The 18719-nt window shown below is 38.1% G+C and overlaps 1 protein-coding gene across 2 annotated transcripts in view; it reads right to left on the bottom strand.

Annotated features, from left to right (window-relative positions):
* Positions 1-17185, bottom strand: part of PLSCR2 (phospholipid scramblase 2) — a 40565-nt gene extending 23380 nt beyond the window's left edge. The window contains exons 1-4 of one of the 2 annotated variants that reach the window (XM_010363394.2): positions 17089-17185; positions 2965-3077; positions 2657-2892; positions 1210-1252 (exon numbers count right to left, since the gene is read on the bottom strand). In XM_010363394.2, the coding sequence (XP_010361696.2) occupies positions 1210-1252; positions 2657-2713 (100 nt within the window). In that variant the 5' untranslated portion in view covers positions 2714-2892; positions 2965-3077; positions 17089-17185. The remainder of the gene's footprint in view (positions 1-1209; positions 1253-2656; positions 2893-2964; positions 3078-17088) is intronic. The other variant, XM_010363393.2, reaches the window with a different exon arrangement.
* Between the last annotated feature and the right edge of the window lie 1534 nt (positions 17186-18719).

Genomic DNA, 18719 nt, shown 5'->3' with positions numbered 1-18719 from the left:
CCAGTTAAAGAAACTGCAGCTATGCAAAAATGAATTTATTTAACAGATATTTTCTAAAAACCAGCAGTTTTTATAATACATAGAAGAAGTAACTTTATTATATCAGAGGGAAGACACTGTGGTTCATAACTCTACCTAGGCTCTCATTCCCCTAGCGGCCTTTCTGAAGCATGTAGAGGCTTACTAAATTTATTCGTGCACCTAGGAAGCACTGGACCCAAGAAAATATCTGGTGGCATCAGGAATATTCAGCAGGAGCAAGAGTGCTCTTCTAAGAAGACAAGCTGGAGGCCTGCTGGTCAGCATCCTACAACACTGCAGTGCCCCTGCACCCTGGCTAGTAATCTACAGTGCATGGAACAAAGATTCTACTGGATTCATCTGAACTCCCAAGAGAAACTGTGGGCAGGAACAACAATTTTCCAAAACACTCCCATCCAAATTCAAAAAGTTTACTCACTTGGAAATGTACTAAGGTAACTAAAATATTGGATGTGGCTCTGTGCCATTCTCAAGGTGATCACAGATTGGAGAGAAAAGAGCTGAAGTGGTAGAAGTCAGGTAAAGTGATTGAATCCCTTAAAGTTATTTGGAGAGAGACAAGAGAGCAAAAATAAGTCTTGGCTGTATTCCTTCTACATTAGAGTTTATAACATTAGGACAGATGCTTATCGTAATAGTGCAGTCATCCCACAGTATCCATGGGAGATTGGTTCTAGGACCTCCTGTGAATAAGAAAATCCTAGGCTGCTCAAGTCCCTGATATAAAATGGCGTGGTGTTTCTATATAACTTATGAACCTCCTCCTGTATTATTTAAATCATCTCTAGATTTCTTATAATACGCAAATACAAGGTAAACGCTATGTAAAGAGTTGTTATATTGTACTGCTTAGGAAATAGTGACAAGGAAAAAGAAGTCTGCACATGCTCAGTACAGGTACAATTTCTAAAAATATATTTTTGATCCATGGTTGATTGAATTCACACAGGTGGAACCCACGGATAGGAAGGGCCAACTGTATTTTACCATTTAACTTCTAATGTTCAGAAATAGACTACTGATTTCATTATTGTTAAGACAGACATTTGTAAATAATCAGGTTTACCATCCCACATCCCTCGGAATGCTATATTTATAGTTTTCGGTGTATCTTTATTTGCATAAACTTCTCTTTTTAGAAATATAAGCAATACAATTAATACATACCTTCCAGAAGTTCAATTTGCTGATGAATTAGTATCATATCTATCTATTATAGTAAAAAGAAAATTAAGTTGTACGTTAAATATTTTATAATCAATTACTATTCATGTTTTTATTGTTTAATACTGCATATAATCAGTTATTGACATTTATCATTATCAACTTTTAATAAGTTTGCTACCTTTTATTGTAAAACTAAAGTTAACATATTCTTAATTAAAAATGCTATATGTTTATTGAAAGCATTCATTACTAATATTGTAAATTTAGGTAAAATAAACTAATATAGTGGAATCCCTATAAAAGTTAGAAAACAATGTTCTTCCTAAATGAGGATTTAAAATATAAAGACTTTTTTATCGATTTAAATAAGTTTTTACTGTAAGTCTCAGTTACTCATTTTATGTCTACTTCATATAATCATTTTATAGTAAGTGGTAATTTCTTCTATATATTTTTGAGACTCTCATTAAAAAAGCTAGGGTATTTCTTAGAGAAATATGAACTACTAAACATTCTTATAATATTCACTGTGCAAGTACATTGTGGGAAATTAAATTATTATAAAGAGTAAAAGAGAGATAATTCATTTACTGAAAACTCATTGACTATCACAGAAATATTTGTTTATAGATTGGAGATATAAAACTTTATATTCCTATTTTACCAATCTGATCTCTAAGACAAAACAAATATTAAACCTCAGTTTGCTGAGGTAAGCTATCATGTAGTACAGCAAAATCCAGGACTTTTTTTTCCTTATTGGTGACATTTGTAAAATTGGGTCTTCCACAGAAAAAAAGCATCATAAAAATGTAATTTTACTAATTGGAAGAAAAAGATGACTCAAATCCCACACAAAAATATTAAGTCATTTTTGGTACTACTTACTAAAACTCAACTCTGAACTTTAGATGTCTTTTAAATGTCAAGAAAATTATTCAGTATTGGAATTAAAAAGCACAGAATCCAGAATCAGGGTACCAGCGCTGATTGGTGATGAACAGGGCACCCCCAGTTCATTAGGTTTTTAATCCTGGGTAAGTTATATAACTGCTCTGGACCTCAGTTTCCTCTTGTGTAGGGTGAAGATGATTACAACGCTTACACATCATAGAGATTCTGGAAAGATTAAGTGAGGTAATACATGTATAATGCTTAAAAACAAAACCTAGAAAATAGTGCTTAATAAATTTTGACTTTGGACTATTATCACATTATATAAAAAATCTTAGAAAACAATCACCTGTGACATTCATATTTTGATTTAACAATGAATCGAACCCAAAAGAACTAGTGATTTGTTAACAGAATGTGTTGTTTACCATTTCTGACATTAATGAATTAATAAGCAGTAAATAAATAAATATCACTTAACCAAAATTACTATGGTTCATAAACCAGAAGCACAGTTTTATTTTTTATGAGTATTTTACGTATTTGAAATTACCTGACTTAAGTATTCCAATCCTGGTGGACAGTTTAATGGTGGTGGTGGTGCTGGCATCCATGGTACCCCTGCAGGTCTACCTGGCTGATTTTGAACAGGAATGCCAGCTGCGCCAGCAGGTGGGACTAGGTAGCTATGCTGACCTCCTGGGTAGAAGGCCTGGGAGCCCAGGTGGCCAGCCTGTTTCCCAATGTGTCCAGCCTGGTGCTTAGGGTAGACAATATGTCTGGAAGATCCTGAAATAGGAGCAAGTAAAATAATTTGTCATCAATCCTTTTTAGAATAACCCTAGTTATCTACAAACTGACCTCTCAGCTCAGAAGTCCTATATCTGTGAAGCTTGAGGTATGTTTTTATCTTCAGATATGTTTCAATGAAATATCTGTGGTTTCACATTCACTTCTATTTTGAGGGTGGTTCGCTGTGAATAGTGTCGGCTTAGAGCTTTATTCTTACTATTTAAAACTCAGATAGAAAATATGCTTTTATACCTGTGAAAGTGAAAGTAAATCTACCGATCTAAAGTGACCTATATGAAGATTGTGGCATGCCTTCATGGAAAAGAGAGATGAAATTGGGAAAAAAAAAAAAAAAAAAGCCAAAAATAATGGCTATGTGTCAGCATTCCCAGAGCCCAAAAGCACCTTGTGAAAAATTATAATTGTGGAATTATAACAAATGACATATCCTATAGTATAGAAGTCAATGGGGAGAGGGGGTTGATCCCGAAGGGATATTTGTCAAGGTCTGGATCCATTTTTAGTTGTCGCAACTGGAGGAGAGACTGATATTATCATCTGGTTGGTGGAAGCCAGGGATGCTGCTAAACATCCTCAAATGCCCAGAACATCCCCATGGAAACAAATAATTATCCACCCCAAAATACTACAGTGCTGAGAGACCCTAATACAGAGGTAAAATCATGTCATTCCTCCTAGCAGTTTTCAGATGCTTGTCTGGGCCAACAGGTTACCAGGAGTTTTAATCTACAGCATGTTTCTCTCCTGTTTCCCTTGATAATTTTCTTAAAACATCAATTATGATATTGCAGTTACAAAATTAAATTTCACAATTTGTCACTCTTAGATCTTTAGAACACACAATTTGAGAAAATTCAACAAAACAAAAGTAAAAAGATCAACAGACTTCGAGAAAGAAAAGCAAAAGATTTAACAGATGAAAAATTCTAAAGTATTTAGCAGAATAGAGGAAGAAATGTAATAAGTATAATCTTTATATTACATGCAAATGTACATTGCAGTGATGCTTCATAAGCTTATTTGTATAGTCCACAGTGTAGTGATTCCATAGGAATGGAAAATAATTTCAAGGGACTATGTTCCTCAATATTTTAAATGAATACTTAATGCCACATAAAATATAATACTTAGAATAGGCAATATATTTAAGTGGAACACTGGTGACAGGATCATATACTAATAAAAATAAGGCTTAGCAAACAGATTTAGCCTAGTACTAATGCACTGTAAATATAGCATTTTATAATTTATTCCTCCTACAATTAGTGAATATAGATGACGCATGATGTGATTGGCTCTGTTGCAGAATCAGGGGATATAGCTATCAAAAAGTCAATATGCTGTCAATGAGCTTACAGTCAACTTCTGGAGGAAATAAAATAATTTTTTTATTAAAAAACTTCATATTGGTATGATGGGGAAAACCTGGGAGAAAGGGCAGAGGAAGATGGATATAATTTATGTTGAAATCAAAAAGATGAGAAGGGGAAAGCTTTATGTGAAGACCTGCTGAGAAATGCTACAGGAGGAAGGAAAAGCAAATGTAAAAACCCTGGCTTTGTAAGGAATTTAGCACGTTCACGAGAGAGGAGAGTCATAAGAAAGGAAGAGTATGCATGGCTGTCACCAAAGCAATAGGAAGAAGTTCATCTAGGGAGACCTTTAGTAAGGAGTTTGGATTTTATCCCAGGTGTCATTGATAATTACTGGAGGAATTTAAGCAGAAGAGTGAACCACATATCTTGCAAAGTTTTTAGGAGTGCCCAGTACTGGGATTTGCAAAGGAAAACATAGCTACAAATAATATCCTTTCATAAGCTAAAAAAAATACGACAAAGAACAAGTCAACAACACATTTAGTATTATAGGGAGGAAATTAAACACTTAGTAACTTACTTACTTTTATTGTTCATGGATTGAAATAGTTCTGAAAGAGACCTAATATTAATATGTTGTCTATACATTTGTAGGTCCAATATAACTGTTGGAACAAGATATTCTAAAACAATACAGTCACATTCACGGGATATTCCTCTTTATTCATCGAGTAGAGCCTTATCTGGCCATTTAAATCCTTTGGGCTTGACCTCATTCCCCTTGCTGTTTTCACAGTAGAATTTATTATTATTTTATATAGAGACAGGGTCTCATTACGTTGCCCAGGCTGGTCTCAAACTCCTGGACTCAAGTGATCCTCCTGTCTCTCCCTCCCAAAGTCTTGGGATTAGGGGCATAAACCGCTGCATGTGGCCTCGTTAGGAATGTAGAAATTGTTGGTCAGCCCATGATGATGAATGCTTTCTTTCTTTCTTTCTTTTTTTTTTTTTTTTTTTTTTTAGATGGAGACTTGCCCTGTCACCAGCCTGGAATATAGTGGCATGATCTTGGCTCACTGCAACCTCTGCCTCCTGGGTTCAAGCGATTCTCGTGCCTCAGCCTCACGAGTAGCTGGGATTACAGGCACACGCCATCATACCCAGATAATTTTTGTATTTTTTAGTAGAGACAGGGTTTCCCCATGTTGGCCAGGATGGTCTCGTACTTCTGACCTCGTTTTCTGCCCACTGCGGCCTCCCAAAGTGCTGGGATTATAGTCGTGAGTCACTGCACTTGGCTGATGGCGAACACTTTCTAAAAGCCTTTAGGAAGAGAGTCTAATCAGGAAGAAAGCCATGAAGAAATGCTGTGAGCTAAGACCCCAAAGGGTAATTGAGCTAAAACTTCAGTCTTCACAGCCTGCACAACCTAAATGAAGTGCGTGGTTCATTTCCAAGCCTCTGGGCTTGGGCTCCAGGAATGGTCCAGGTAAAGAGCAAGAAAGGTTAATTATCAGATCACACCACTGCAATTATCTCGTAAAATTTCAGGTCCTGTGGACCTGTCATGCCAATCCTGACCAGCGACACTACTCTGTTCATTAAGAGATGTATTTTTGGCCGGGCGTGGTGGCTCAAGCCTGTAATCCCAGCACTTTGGGAGGCCGAGACGGGCGGATCACGAAGTCAGGAGATTGAGACCATCCTGGCTAACACGGTGAAATCCTGTCTCTACTAAAAAATACAAAAAACTAGCCAGGCGTGGTGGCGGGTGCCTGTAGTCCCAGCTACTCGGGAGGCTGAGGCAGGAGAATGGTATAAACCCGGGAGGCGGAGCTTGCAGTGAGCCGAGATAGCGCCACTGCACTCCAGCCTAGGCGACAGAGCGAGACTTGGTCTCAAAAAAAAAAAAAAAAAAAAAAAAAGAGAGAGAGAGGTTTTTTTTTTTAAGCAGAGAACCCAGTGTCAGGAGTTGTCACAGCCATAGCACTTTGACCACCAAGTGAAACTTTGTACTTGGTCTCTCTCTCTCTCTTTATTTCTTTCTGACAGCAAATATTCTACTCAGTAATTCTGCCTTCTGATGCCTTGACCCCATCCTAGTCTTTCCCACTACTATCCAGTCACTATTTTCTCCATCTACTGTAGATCCCGGTGCTTTTCATGACTGTTAATTACAATGAATACATCAGGCAAATCTCCATTACCCAACATCTTTATCTTTGACCCATATGCACTAATGCAAACTGCCCTCCCACTTCTCAGGCCCACTCCAGTGTTGGCTGCCCTTTCACCAACTCCTCCTACTGTGCAATCCTAAGTGGCAAATAAGTCAACTGATCCCTCCACATCCTCAACTAAAATATAGAGTTTTCAAGAAGAAACCACCTCCTTCCTTGCCATTTCAAAATTATTTTTTATGATTACCAACTTTAAGCACACATTTTCATAATATAGTGAAACTCTTAAGAATGCTTCAATTACAGTCACCTCTTAGTTACATCTAAGAAGTTCAGCAAAGGTTGAATAATTCCAAGTGGGTTTATTTGGCCCTGAAATAAATCAAAAGATGTATTTGTGTTACTGATTTAACTTCCTGGATTTTCTTAGAGCAATAGGAATCCAGTTTGCATTAACTGGTCAGAAATCCATGCTGTGGACCTCATCAAGTCAGAAGAGTAGAAATGTTAAATCTTATATTTTTCTGCAATTAATCTATAAGGTGAACAATAAGCTAGTAAACATGTGTAACTAGGGTAGACTAACTAGGGTAGACCACTAGCTTTCCTGCGTCTCCAGTTTACAGACTTCTAATGTGGTGGGACTTTTCTGCATACAAAATTGCATGAGCCATTTTTTTATAATACATATCTTCATATATATATGTCTCCATCCTAGTTCTGTTTCTTTAGAGAATTCTGACTAATATGATGAGTCTATTCCAAGAAATAACATAACTCAGTTTAGGAAATGATTGGACTGTGTCCTGAATAAATTAGCTAATTAATTTAACATGATAACTTTAAATCATTGCTTCCACCACTTTTACTAAAAGGTAAATTTCAGAAATCACTTCAGAGAAAGAGAAAATCATATTTTTATGCTGTACTAAAAGAAAACAAATGTTCGTGGTAAAGTCATATTATATATTGTACCATCTGAATTATAGTTACTCCAAAACAAACACAGAACTTCAAGTTACAATCTGATTACTAAACACTTCTTTCTAACTCTCTGTTAAGTGATAAATTTGGAGTAAATTGAGGTAGCATATACTATATACACATTAGTACATCTCTTTTAAAGTAATTCTATCAGAAATCATATCTTCATTGCTGCTCTGGACTATTCGATAATTATAAACCTCTGCACTCAGAGAAAGGGAGAAGCAGCACAGAGGATTTCCAGTTCTGACTTCACAATTTGTATTACAGTTGTTAAATATTAACAACTGTATAGGACAACATCGATTTGGTTTGAGCTCCTGCACTAGGCTTCAACAGATCAAATCAAAATGGAGTAACAAATGCTCAACTTAACGCATTAGCAAACTGAAACTAAGTTGTTTATTTGACCTTCCAAGAAATCAGGAGAGAAATGAAAGCCCAGCCTCCAAACAGGGCAGTTTCAACCTACATAACAAAGAAGTTCCCACACTTTAGCCCTTATAAAGAGAGTAACCTGAACTAATCTAATGTTAACTAATCCACTTTTTGTATTATGCTATTTCCTCAATGCTGCTCAAGGTACCTTAGAAAAACTGACTACTCTGCAATGCCCCATGTAGCATCTCTCTATTTTTAGATAAGAGGCTATCATATTCATGAATTCCTAACATAAGTTAATTACATCTTTAAACTTGTTGTAATTTATCTTTTGACACAGCTAAAGCCTTTTGACCCATTTCTTAAGGTCTGAAATTTTTGTCTTACTGCTTTCAAACATAACTAAAGTAAAACCTGGAACCCACAGGGAAATCATACTTAATTCAGGAAGATCTTAAAATTACTATGCCTGTAACATAGACAATTAACAAATAAATTCAGATTAATAACCTAAATCTAGTTATGCCTAAGAACAACTATCTCCAGCCACACTCACCCTCAAAAAAAAAAAAAAAAAAAAATCACAATATAAAACAGTTGACATTCTTCTCAAGCCCCAAGCAGAGACATAGGTTCTGAATGATTTTAGTAAAACTCGACCATTCTGAAAGCAATCACAAGAATTCTAGGTGCCTAACTTCCTGCCAGTAAGTAAGAATGAGACATTATGCTATGCCAGAGGGGAACTGTGACTAGCCCAGGGAGAAGGCAACATTTATTGAGGTAAGTCACAAATTAAATAGCTTTCATGTCATTCAGTTACATGATATGTAAATTTTATGCACTTAAAAGATTTGGTTACCATCTAAGAAGACAAACATTTCTTTTTTTTTTTTTTATTTTTTATTTTTATTATACTTCAAGTTCTAGGGTACATGTGCATAACGTGCAGGTTTGTTACATATGTATACTTGTGCCATGTTGGTGTGCTGCACCCATCAACTCGTCAGCACCCATCAGTTCATCATTTATATCAGGTATAACTCCCAATGCAATCCCTCCCCCCTCCCCCCTCCCCATGATAGGCCCCAGTGTGTGATGTTCCCCTTCCCGAGTCCAAGTGATCTCATTGTTCAGTTCCCACCTATGAGTGAGAACATGCGGTGTTTGGTTTTCTCTTCTTGTGATAGTTTGCTAAGAATGATGGTTTCCAGCTGCATCCATGTCCCTACAAAGGACGCAAACTCATCCTTTTTTATGGCTGCATAGTATTCCATGGTGTATATGTGCCACATTTTCTTAATCCAGTCTGTCACAGATGGACATTTGGGTTGATTCCAAGTCTTTGCTATTGTGAATAGTGCCGCAATAAACATACGTGTGCATGTGTCTTTGTAGTAGAATAATTTACAATCCTTTGGGTATATACCCAGTAGTGGGATGGCTGGGTCATATGGTACATCTAGTTCTAGATCCTTGAGGAATTGCCATACTGTTTTCCATAATGGTTGAACTAGTTTACAATCCCACCAACAGTGTAAAAGTGTTCCTATTTCTCCACATCCTCTCCAACACCTGTTGTTTCCTGACTTTTTAATGATTGCCATTCTAACTGGTGTGAGATGGTATCTCATTGTGGTTTTGATTTGCATTTCTCTGATGGCGAGTGATGATGAGCATTTTTTCATGTGTCTGTTGGCTGTATGAATGTCTTCTTTTGAGAAATGTCTGTTCACATCCTTTGCCCACTTTTTGATGGGGTTGTTTGTTTTTTTCTTGTATATTTGTTTGAGTTCTTTGTAGATTCTGGATGTTAGCCCTTTGTTAGATGAGTAGATTGCAAAAATTTTCTCCCATTCTGTAGGTTGCCTATTCACTCTGATGGTAGTTTCTTTTGCTGTGCAGAAGCTCTTTAGTTTAATTAGATCCCATTTGTCAATTTTGGCTTTTGCGGCCATTGCTTTTGGTGTTTTAGACATGAAGTCCTTGCCCATGCCTATGTCCTGAATGGTACTACCTAGATTTTCTTCTAGGGTTTTTATGGTATTAGGTCTAACATTTAAGTCTCTAATCCATCTTGAATTAATTTTCGTATAAGGAGGAAGGAAAGGATCCAGTTTCAGCTTTCTACTTATGGCTAGCCAATTTTCCCAGCACCATTTATTAAATAGGGAATCCTTTCCCCATTTCTTGTTTTTGTCAGGTTTGTCAAAGATCAGATGGCTGTAGATGTGTGGTATTATTTCTGAGGACTCTGTTCTGTTCCATTGGTCTATATCTCTGTTTTGGTACCAGTACCATGCTGTTTTGGTTACTGTAGTCTTGTAGTATAGTTTGAAGTCAGGTAGCGTGACGCCTCCAGCTTTGTCTTTTTGACTTAGGATTGTCTTGGCAATGCGGGCTCTTTTTTGGTTCCATATGAACTTTAAAGCAGTGTTTTCCAATTCTGTGAAGAGAGTCATTGGTAGCTTGATGGGGATGGCATTGAATCTATAAATAGCCTTGGGCAGTATGGCCGTTTTCACGATATTGATTCTTCCTATCCATGAGCATGGTATGTTCTTCCATTTGTTTGTGTCCTCTTTTATTTCATTGAGCAGTGGTTTGTAGTTCTCCTTGAAGAGGTCCTTGACATGCCTTGTAAGTTGGATTCCTAGGTATTTTATTCTCTTTGAAGCAATTGTGAATGGAAGTTCATTCATGATTTGGCTCTCTGTTTGTCTGTTACTGGTGTATAAGAATGCTTGTGATTTTTGCACATTAATTTTGTATCCTGAGACTTTGCTGAAGTTGCTTATCAGCTTAAGGAGATTCTGGGCTGAGACAATGGGGTTTTCTAAATATACAATCATGTCATCTGCAAACAGGGACAATTTGACTTCTTCTTTTCCTAACTGAATACCCTTGATTTCTTTCTCTTGCCTGATTGCCCTAGCCAGAACTTCCAACACTATGTTGAATAGGAGTGGGGAGAGAGGGCATCCCTGTCTTGTGCCAGTTTTCAAAGGGAATTTTTCCAGTTTTTGCCCATTCAGTATGATATTAGCTGTGGGTTTGTCATAAATAGCTCTTATTATTTTGAGGTACGTTCCATCAACACCGAATTTATTGAGCGTTTTTAGCATGAAGGGCTGTTGAATTTTGTCAAAGGCCTTTTCTGCATCTATTGAGATAATCATGTGGTTCTTGTCTTTGGTTCTGTTTATATGCTGGATTACGTTTATTGTTTGTGAATGTTGAACCAGCCTTGCATCCCAGGGATGAAGCCCACTTGATCATGGTGGATAAGCTTTTTGATGTGCTGCTGAATCTGGTTTGCCAGTATTTTATTGAGGATTTTTGCATCGATGTTCATCAGGGATATTGGTCTAAAATTCTCTTTTTTTGTTGTGTCTCTGCCAGGCTTTGGTATCCGGATGATGTTGGCCTCATAAAATGAGTTAGGGAGGATTCCCTCTTTTTCTATTGATTGGAATAATTTCAGAAGGAATGGTACCAGCTCCTCCTTGTACCTCTGGTAGAATTCAGCTGTGAATCCATCTGGTCCTGGACTTTTTTTGGTGGGTAGGCTATTGATTGTTGCCTCAATTTCAGAGCCTACTATTGGTCTATTCAGGGATTCAGCTTCTTCCTGGTTTAGTCTTGGGAGAGTGTAAGTGTCCAGGAAATTATCCATTTCTTCTAGATTTTCTAGTTGATTTGCGTAGAGGTGTTTATGGTATTCTCTGATGGTAGTTTGTATTTCTGTGGGGTCGGTGGTGATATCCCCTTTATCATTTTTTATTGCATCTATTTGATTCCTCTCTCCTTTGTTCTTTATTAGTCTTGCTAGCAGTCTGTCAATTTTGTTGATCTTTTCAAAAAACCAACTCCTGGATTCATTGATTTTTTGGAGAGTTTTTTGTGTCTCTATCTCCTTCAGTTCTGCTCTAATCTTAGTCATTTCTTGCCTTCTGCTAGCTTTTGAATGTGTTTGCTCTTGCCTCTCTAGTTCTTTTAATTGTGATGTTAGAGTGTCAATTTTAGATCTTTCCAGCTTTCTCTTGTGGGCATTTAGTGCTATAAATTTCCCTCTACACACTGCTTTAAATGTGTCCCAGAGATTCTGGTATGTTGTATCTTTGTTCTCATTGATTTCAAAGAACATCTTTATTTCTGCTTTCATTTCGTTATGTACCCAGTAGTCATTCAGGAGCAGGTTGTTCAGTTTCCATGTCGCTGAGCAGTTTTGATTGAGTTTCTTAGTCCTGAGTTCTAGTTTGATTGCACTGTGGTCTGAGAGACGGTTTGTTATAATTTCTGTTCTTTTACATTTGCTGAGGAGTGCTTTACTTCCAATTATGTGGTCAATTTTGGAATAAGTGCGATGTGGTGCTGAGAAGAATGTATATTCTGTTGATTTGGGGTGGAGAGTTCTATCGATGTATTAGGTCCACTTGGTGCAGAGATGAGTTCAATTCCTGGATATCCTTGTTAACTTTCTGTCTCGTTGATCTGTCTAATGTTGACAGTGGAGTGTTGAAGTCTCCCATTATTATTGTATGGGAGTCTAAGTCTCTTTGTAAGTCTCTAAGGACTTGCTTTATGAATCTGGGTGCTCCTGTATTGGGTGCATATATATTTAGGATAGTTAGCTCTTGCTGTTGAATTGATCCCTTTACCATTATGTAATGGCCTTCTTTGTCTCTTTTGATCTTTGATGGTTTAAGGTCTGTTTTATCAGAGACTAGGATTGCAACCCCTGCTTTTTTTTTTTTGTTCTCCATTTGCTTGGTAGATGTTCCTCCATCCCTTTATTTTGAGCCTATGTATGTCTCTGCATGTGAGATGGGTCTCCTGAATACAGCAGACTGATGGGTCTTGACTCTTTATCCAGTTTGCCAGTCTGTGTCTTTTAATTGGAGCATTTAGTCCATTTACATTTAAGGTTAATATTGTTATGTGTGAACTTGATCCTGCCATTATGATATTAACTGGTTATTTTGCTCGTTAGTTGATGCAGTTTCTTCCTAGCCTCGATGGTCTTTACATTTTGGCATGTTTTTGCAATGGCTGGTACTGGTTGTTCCTTTCCATGTTTAGGGCTTCCTTCAGGGTCTCTTGTAAGGCAGGCCTGGTGGTGACAAAATCTCTAAGCATTTGCTTATCTGTAAAGGATTTTATTTCTCCTTCACTGATGAAACTTAGTTTGGCTGGATATGAAATTCTGGGTTTAAAATTCTTTTCTTTAAGAATGTTGAATATTGGCCCCCACTCTCTTCTGGCTTGTAGAGTTTCTGCCGAGAGATCTGCTGTTAGTCTGATGGGCTTCCCTTTGTGGGTAACCCGACCTTTCTCTCTGGCTGCCCTTAAGATTTTTTCCTTCATTTCAACTTTGGTGAATCTGGCAATTATGTGTCTTGGAGTTGCTCTTCTGGAGGAATATCTTTGTGGTGTTCTCTGTATTTCCTGAATTTGAATGTTGGCCTGCCCTACTAGGTTGGGAAAGTTCTCCTGAATGATATCCTGAAGAGTGTTTTCCAACTTGGTTCCATTTTCCCCCTCACTTTCAGGCACCCCAATCAGACATAGATTTGGTCTTTTTACATAATCCCATACTTCTTGCAGGCTTTGTTCATTTCTTTTTCTTCTTTTCTCTTTTGGTTTCTCTTCTCGCTTCATTTCATTCATTTGTTCCTCAATCGCTGATACTCTTTCTTCCAGGTGATCGAGTTGGTTACTGAAGCTTGTGCATTTGTCACGTATTTCTCGTGTCATGGTTTTCATCTCTGTCATTTCGTTGATGATCTTCTCTGCATTAATTAGTCTAGCTGTCAATTCTTCCACTCTTTTTTCAAGATTTTTAGTTTCTTTGCGCTGGGTACGTAATTCCTCCTTTAGCTCTGAGAAGTTTGATGGACTGAAGCCTTCTTCTCTCATCTCGTCAAAGTCATTCTCTGACCAGCTTCGATCCGTTGCTGGCGATGGGCTGTGCTCCTTTGCAGGGGGAGATGCGCTCTTATTTTTTGAATTTCCAGCTTTTCTACCCTGCTTTTTCCCCATCTTTGTGGTTTTATCTGTCTCTGGTCTTTGATGATGGTGACATACTGATGGGGTTTTGGTATAGGTGTCCTTCCTGTTTGATAGTTTTCCTTCTGACAGTCAGGACCCTCAGCTATAGGTCTGTTGGAGATTGCTTGAGGTCCACTCCAGACCCTGTTTGCCTGGGTATCAGCAGCAGAGGTTGCAGAAGATAGAATATTGCTGAACAGCGAGTGTACCTGTCTGATTGTTACTTTGGAAGTTTCCTCTCAGGGGTGTACTCCACCCTGTGAGGTGTGGGGTGTCAGACTGCCCCTAGTGGGGGATGTCTCCCAGTTAGGCTACTCAGGGGTCAGGGACCCACTTGAGCAGGCAGTCTGTCCGTTCTCAGATCTCAACCTCCATGTTGAGAGATCCACTGCTCTCTTCAAAGCTGTCAGACAGAGTCGTTCGCATCTGCACAGGCCTCTGCTGCTTCCCCTGTTGTTTTTTAGCTGTGCCCTGTCCCCAGAGGTGGAGTCTACAGAGACAGGCAGGTTTCCTTGAGCTGCTGTGAGCTCCACCCAGTTCGAGCTTCCCAGCGTCTTTGTTTACCTACTTAAGCCTCAGCAATGGCGGGCGCCCCTCCCCCAGCCTCGCTGCTGCCTTGAGGTTAGATCGCCGCAGACTGCTGTGTTAGCAATGAGGGAGGCTCCGTGGGCATGGGACCCTCCTGGCCAGGTGTGGGATATATTCTCCTGGTGTGCCAGTTTGCTTAAAGCACAGTATTGGAGTGGGAGTTACCCGATTTTCCAGGTGTTGTGTGTCTCAGTTCCCCTGGCTAGGAAAAGGGATTCCCTTCCCCCTTGTGCTTCCCAGGTGAGGCGATGCCTCGCCCTGCTTCAGCTCTCGCTGGTCTGGCTGCAGCAGCTGACCAGCACCGATTGTCCGGGACTCCCCAGTGAGATGACCCCAGTACCTCAGTTGAAAATGCAGAAATCACCGGTCTTCTGTGCTGCTCGCGCTGGGAGTTGGAGACTGGAGTTGTTCCTATTCGGCCATCTTGCTCCGCCCCCTGAAAATGCAGAAATCACCGGTCTTCTGTGTCGCTCGCGCTGGGAGTTGGATACTGGAGCTGTTCCTATTCGGCCATCTTGCTCCGCCCTCCGGCAATTTTTTTTTTTTCTTGGCAATTGTAAAAACTTTAAGAACATTGTGTCTCTAAAGCATATGTCACTGGATTCATTCAATTAGACATTATGTTGACATATATGATAATGTGTAAAATAATATGTTTATGGTTTTGGGAAATATGACACACACATCTTTAGGTAGAATTTTTCTGTTGATTACATTATGGCTACTGTGACTACAAAGCTGTTGGTTTGCAAATCTTCTGTGAATCTAGGGGTTGGGGGATGGAATTAGAACAAGTTGAAATTCCACAGCTCACTGTTCTTATGATAGTTTCACAGTTTTTAAAATGACCTTTAGATTGTTTGAGATCACTGGTTAATGTTCAGAGTTCTAAAATTTTGGTTTTGCCCATTTTTTCCTGGGTTCTGATTGCTTTCTTTCAGGCACAGATTTTTGGAGCCCTTACTCTGAATTTTTTTGTGCATGTGAAATTGTATATAGACAGAGACTATTATTTGAAATGAAAACAAATAAGAACTATGTCAAATCTATGTACATTGGTAAGTACATAAATATTTCATATACACGAATGACAATGTACTTAATTTAAAAATCCCAAATATGTAAGTATTTATTAATTTTTATGTTTTATTAAGTATATTACTGTTTTCCATATTGTCTATATGTGTGCATATATAGTGCATATATGTATACATGTTTTAATACTTGCTAATAAGTATATTTATTTTTAAACGTACATGTCACCAGACAAAATGTATAATTATGCCAGACAAACAGGTAATCTTCCAGTTGTTTTGCCAAATAATCTCAATGTTACAATGTTGTATTATTCATAAGTCTATTTAATTTGATAAAGTAATATATTGCTGTCAGTGAACCTAAAATACAAACACTGTTTATAAACACTCATGGTTTAAATACTTTCTAAATCACAGATCTTCAAAGAATAGTAATAATCACATAATTATATTAGTTGGAGAGTTCTCCTGCAGTCTCAGAAGGAAAATGCATGTTGCATTATGCTTCACCCAAATATATAGGTGTCTTAATTTGGGGAAGAAAATTCAGACTTTCCATCGTGAGGTCTCATACTTATGAAACACTCTCTCTCTAGAAGTGTTTCCTAGTGGGTTCACTGTAGAAACCTGCAGATCATTTGTAGGTTAACCTTCATCCCAGTTTTACAAATCAAAATAGGAGCCTCAGAGATGTTGTGTTATCTATTAGATTTATACATGGAAGAGCTATAAAGTGAATCCAGGTATCCTAAAGAAGAGGAATAGCAGGAACATTTGACATAGACAATGGATTAGGAAAGAGGGGTATCAATTAGAGTAGGAGAAAAGAGGGTCATTCAGGGTCAGATATATTTCATGTACATGGTGATTTTCAAGTTAGACGTGAGATGAAGTTGGAGGCTTTGTTACACTCCAACTATGGCATTCGTTTTTCTTCTCTCTAGAGAGGAACATGAATGTCTTCTTCCTATTTTTGGATACTTTGTACTGAGTGGTAGCTTAGAGATTTGTCCCAAACCTGGAGTCCTAGGCAATGTCTCTAAAGATACATAAAAATATTCTTTTGTATTATATGTGCAGCAATGAAGCATCAGCAGAGTAATAAATTCTGAATACTACAGTTTCCCAGTCCAAAGGACTGAATATATCTCTCTGAAATTAATATGTTAAAGTTCTAACTCCCAGTGGTTTTAGGAAGTAGGGCTTTTGGCAGATGATTAGGTCACAAGGGAGGAGTTCTCAGAATAGGGAGTAATGCCCTTATAGAAATAGACCCCAGAAAGATCCCTCCCCATTTCTGCCCTGTGAAGTTACAGTAAGAAGTTGGTCATCTGTGAGGAAGTGAACCCTCATCAGACACCAAATCTGTTTAATTTTGGGCTTCCCAGCCTCCAGAAGTACAGAAACCAAGAGAAACAGAAACAGAAACCCCCAGTTTATGTTACTATAAGTCACCCAGTCTATGGTATTTGTTACAGCAGCTCAGACTGTTTAACATACCGAGTATGAGTTTAAGGCCCCTATTAGGTAGTTCATGAATGGAAACATATACATAAACAAAAGGGAGTATGTAGTAGTTATAGAGACCAGCATTTGAAGCACGTTAGTCTCTGGAAACTACATGTCATTGGCTACCTGGGAGGTGAATTTGAAAAGGCTTCATTCTCCATTCAGCCCACAATCCATGGTCTCTCAAAATTATTGCTAGGAAGAATCTAAGATGGACAGATACAAGCAACCACAACAATACACATTCCATTTAGAACTTTGAAGCTAACTAGTTCTATGGATAATTGTATGCATACCAGGATGTAAAGCTTTTAACTCTCCCATGGTGTTGGAATGGCAGCAAAGGCTCAAAGCAGTGGCCCTGCTTTCTGCAAGCAGTGTGTCACCTTAAAGCAGTGTTCACACCCCAAAGCAGTATGTCACACCTCCTATATTCCAATAATTGATCAACTGGAGCCAGTTCCACATGAAGTTTCTGATACCTAAGGCTTTACCACTACATGTTAAACAAAAAATGGAACAATAAAATAATTATATGATGGTGCATAAAATGGTTTCAGAGCATTGTACGTTGTTCTCTGTTATACTAGTTTCATTACTTTGCACTTTGTGCAAGAGGACACTTACTGAGAGATCTTCTCAGTCATATAGAAAGAGAGAAAGCCTAAGTGGAAAGTAAATTAGAACATTATGTTTTGTAGTAGGGTTTGAGTAAGAGGAAAGTACCTCTTTGGTATCTCAAAATAGGAGGGAAAAGTATTCATAATGTATGAAAGATGAAACAACTTGGATACATTTCGATTACAGGATCTAGAAGCAGAGTGGTAAGGATACTATGGTAAGTCACTCCCTTGTGTGAGCCCATTTGCCAAGCTTAGCTATGGACAACACAACAGCCTTGGCTGTTTGTAATCCCCTCTGAACAAAGTGAAGGGATCTGGACTCCTGTGAAGGTACATGGGCATGAAGTTACTTCTTCCACTGACCATGATGTCAGTGAAACCCAGGGTGGTGGTAGGGGAGTTGCATTTCCTGTGAATAAGGGCACAGGTTTCGCACCTCACAGCAGCAGCTGGTCAAGACAGATAAGAACCTACTGGCATTAATCAATGGAAAAAATAAAGGATAAAGGCTGCCACTTCATGAAAGATGAGCTTGGCCTATCCAAAATAAATTGTGTAACTTCCCCATGTAGAACACAAGAGAGATCAAATAAATCACAGGCAAATAGCAGTCTCATAAGCCCTCAGCCAAATTAGCATGTTGGAAACCTCCCCTTTATCTGGATCAGTAAGGAGCAAATTAGCCTCCCAGAACTGGGCCCTCTTGTACCCACTAACTTAGGATATAAGTTACAGAACACTGGCATAAAAGTGATGAAATGAAATATGGAAACAACAGTGTCTCACTCCCACAACTAGTATATTCAGATTTTTTAAAGAGAAATAGTGCCTCAAAAGCTTCTTCACCCAAAACTGCCCTTTTAATTTTCTCTTTTTTCAGTCACTGAAAAGAATATTCTATGTTCTCTGTTTTTACCAGAATCATGAGGTAATATAGACACCTCAAAGTCCAGAATATTTAACGAGTAATATTAATATAATGAGTTTTAACATTAACTTAGTAACATTAAAACTTCAGTTTTTGTATTTATAAATTATACTGCAGGGTTTCTTCTGGTAATAAAATTCCCTGGTAGTGCATATAATCTCAAACACTCTTTTTTTGAATTCTAAAGGAAGTGACCATATTTTGCT

The sequence above is a fragment of the Rhinopithecus roxellana genome, chromosome 1, assembly GCF_007565055.1.
Source record: "Rhinopithecus roxellana isolate Shanxi Qingling chromosome 1, ASM756505v1, whole genome shotgun sequence".
NCBI classification, from domain to species: domain Eukaryota; kingdom Metazoa; phylum Chordata; class Mammalia; order Primates; family Cercopithecidae; genus Rhinopithecus; species Rhinopithecus roxellana.
Note: the sequence above shows the minus strand (reverse complement) of the source record. Positions and strands in the feature narration are given on the sequence as shown.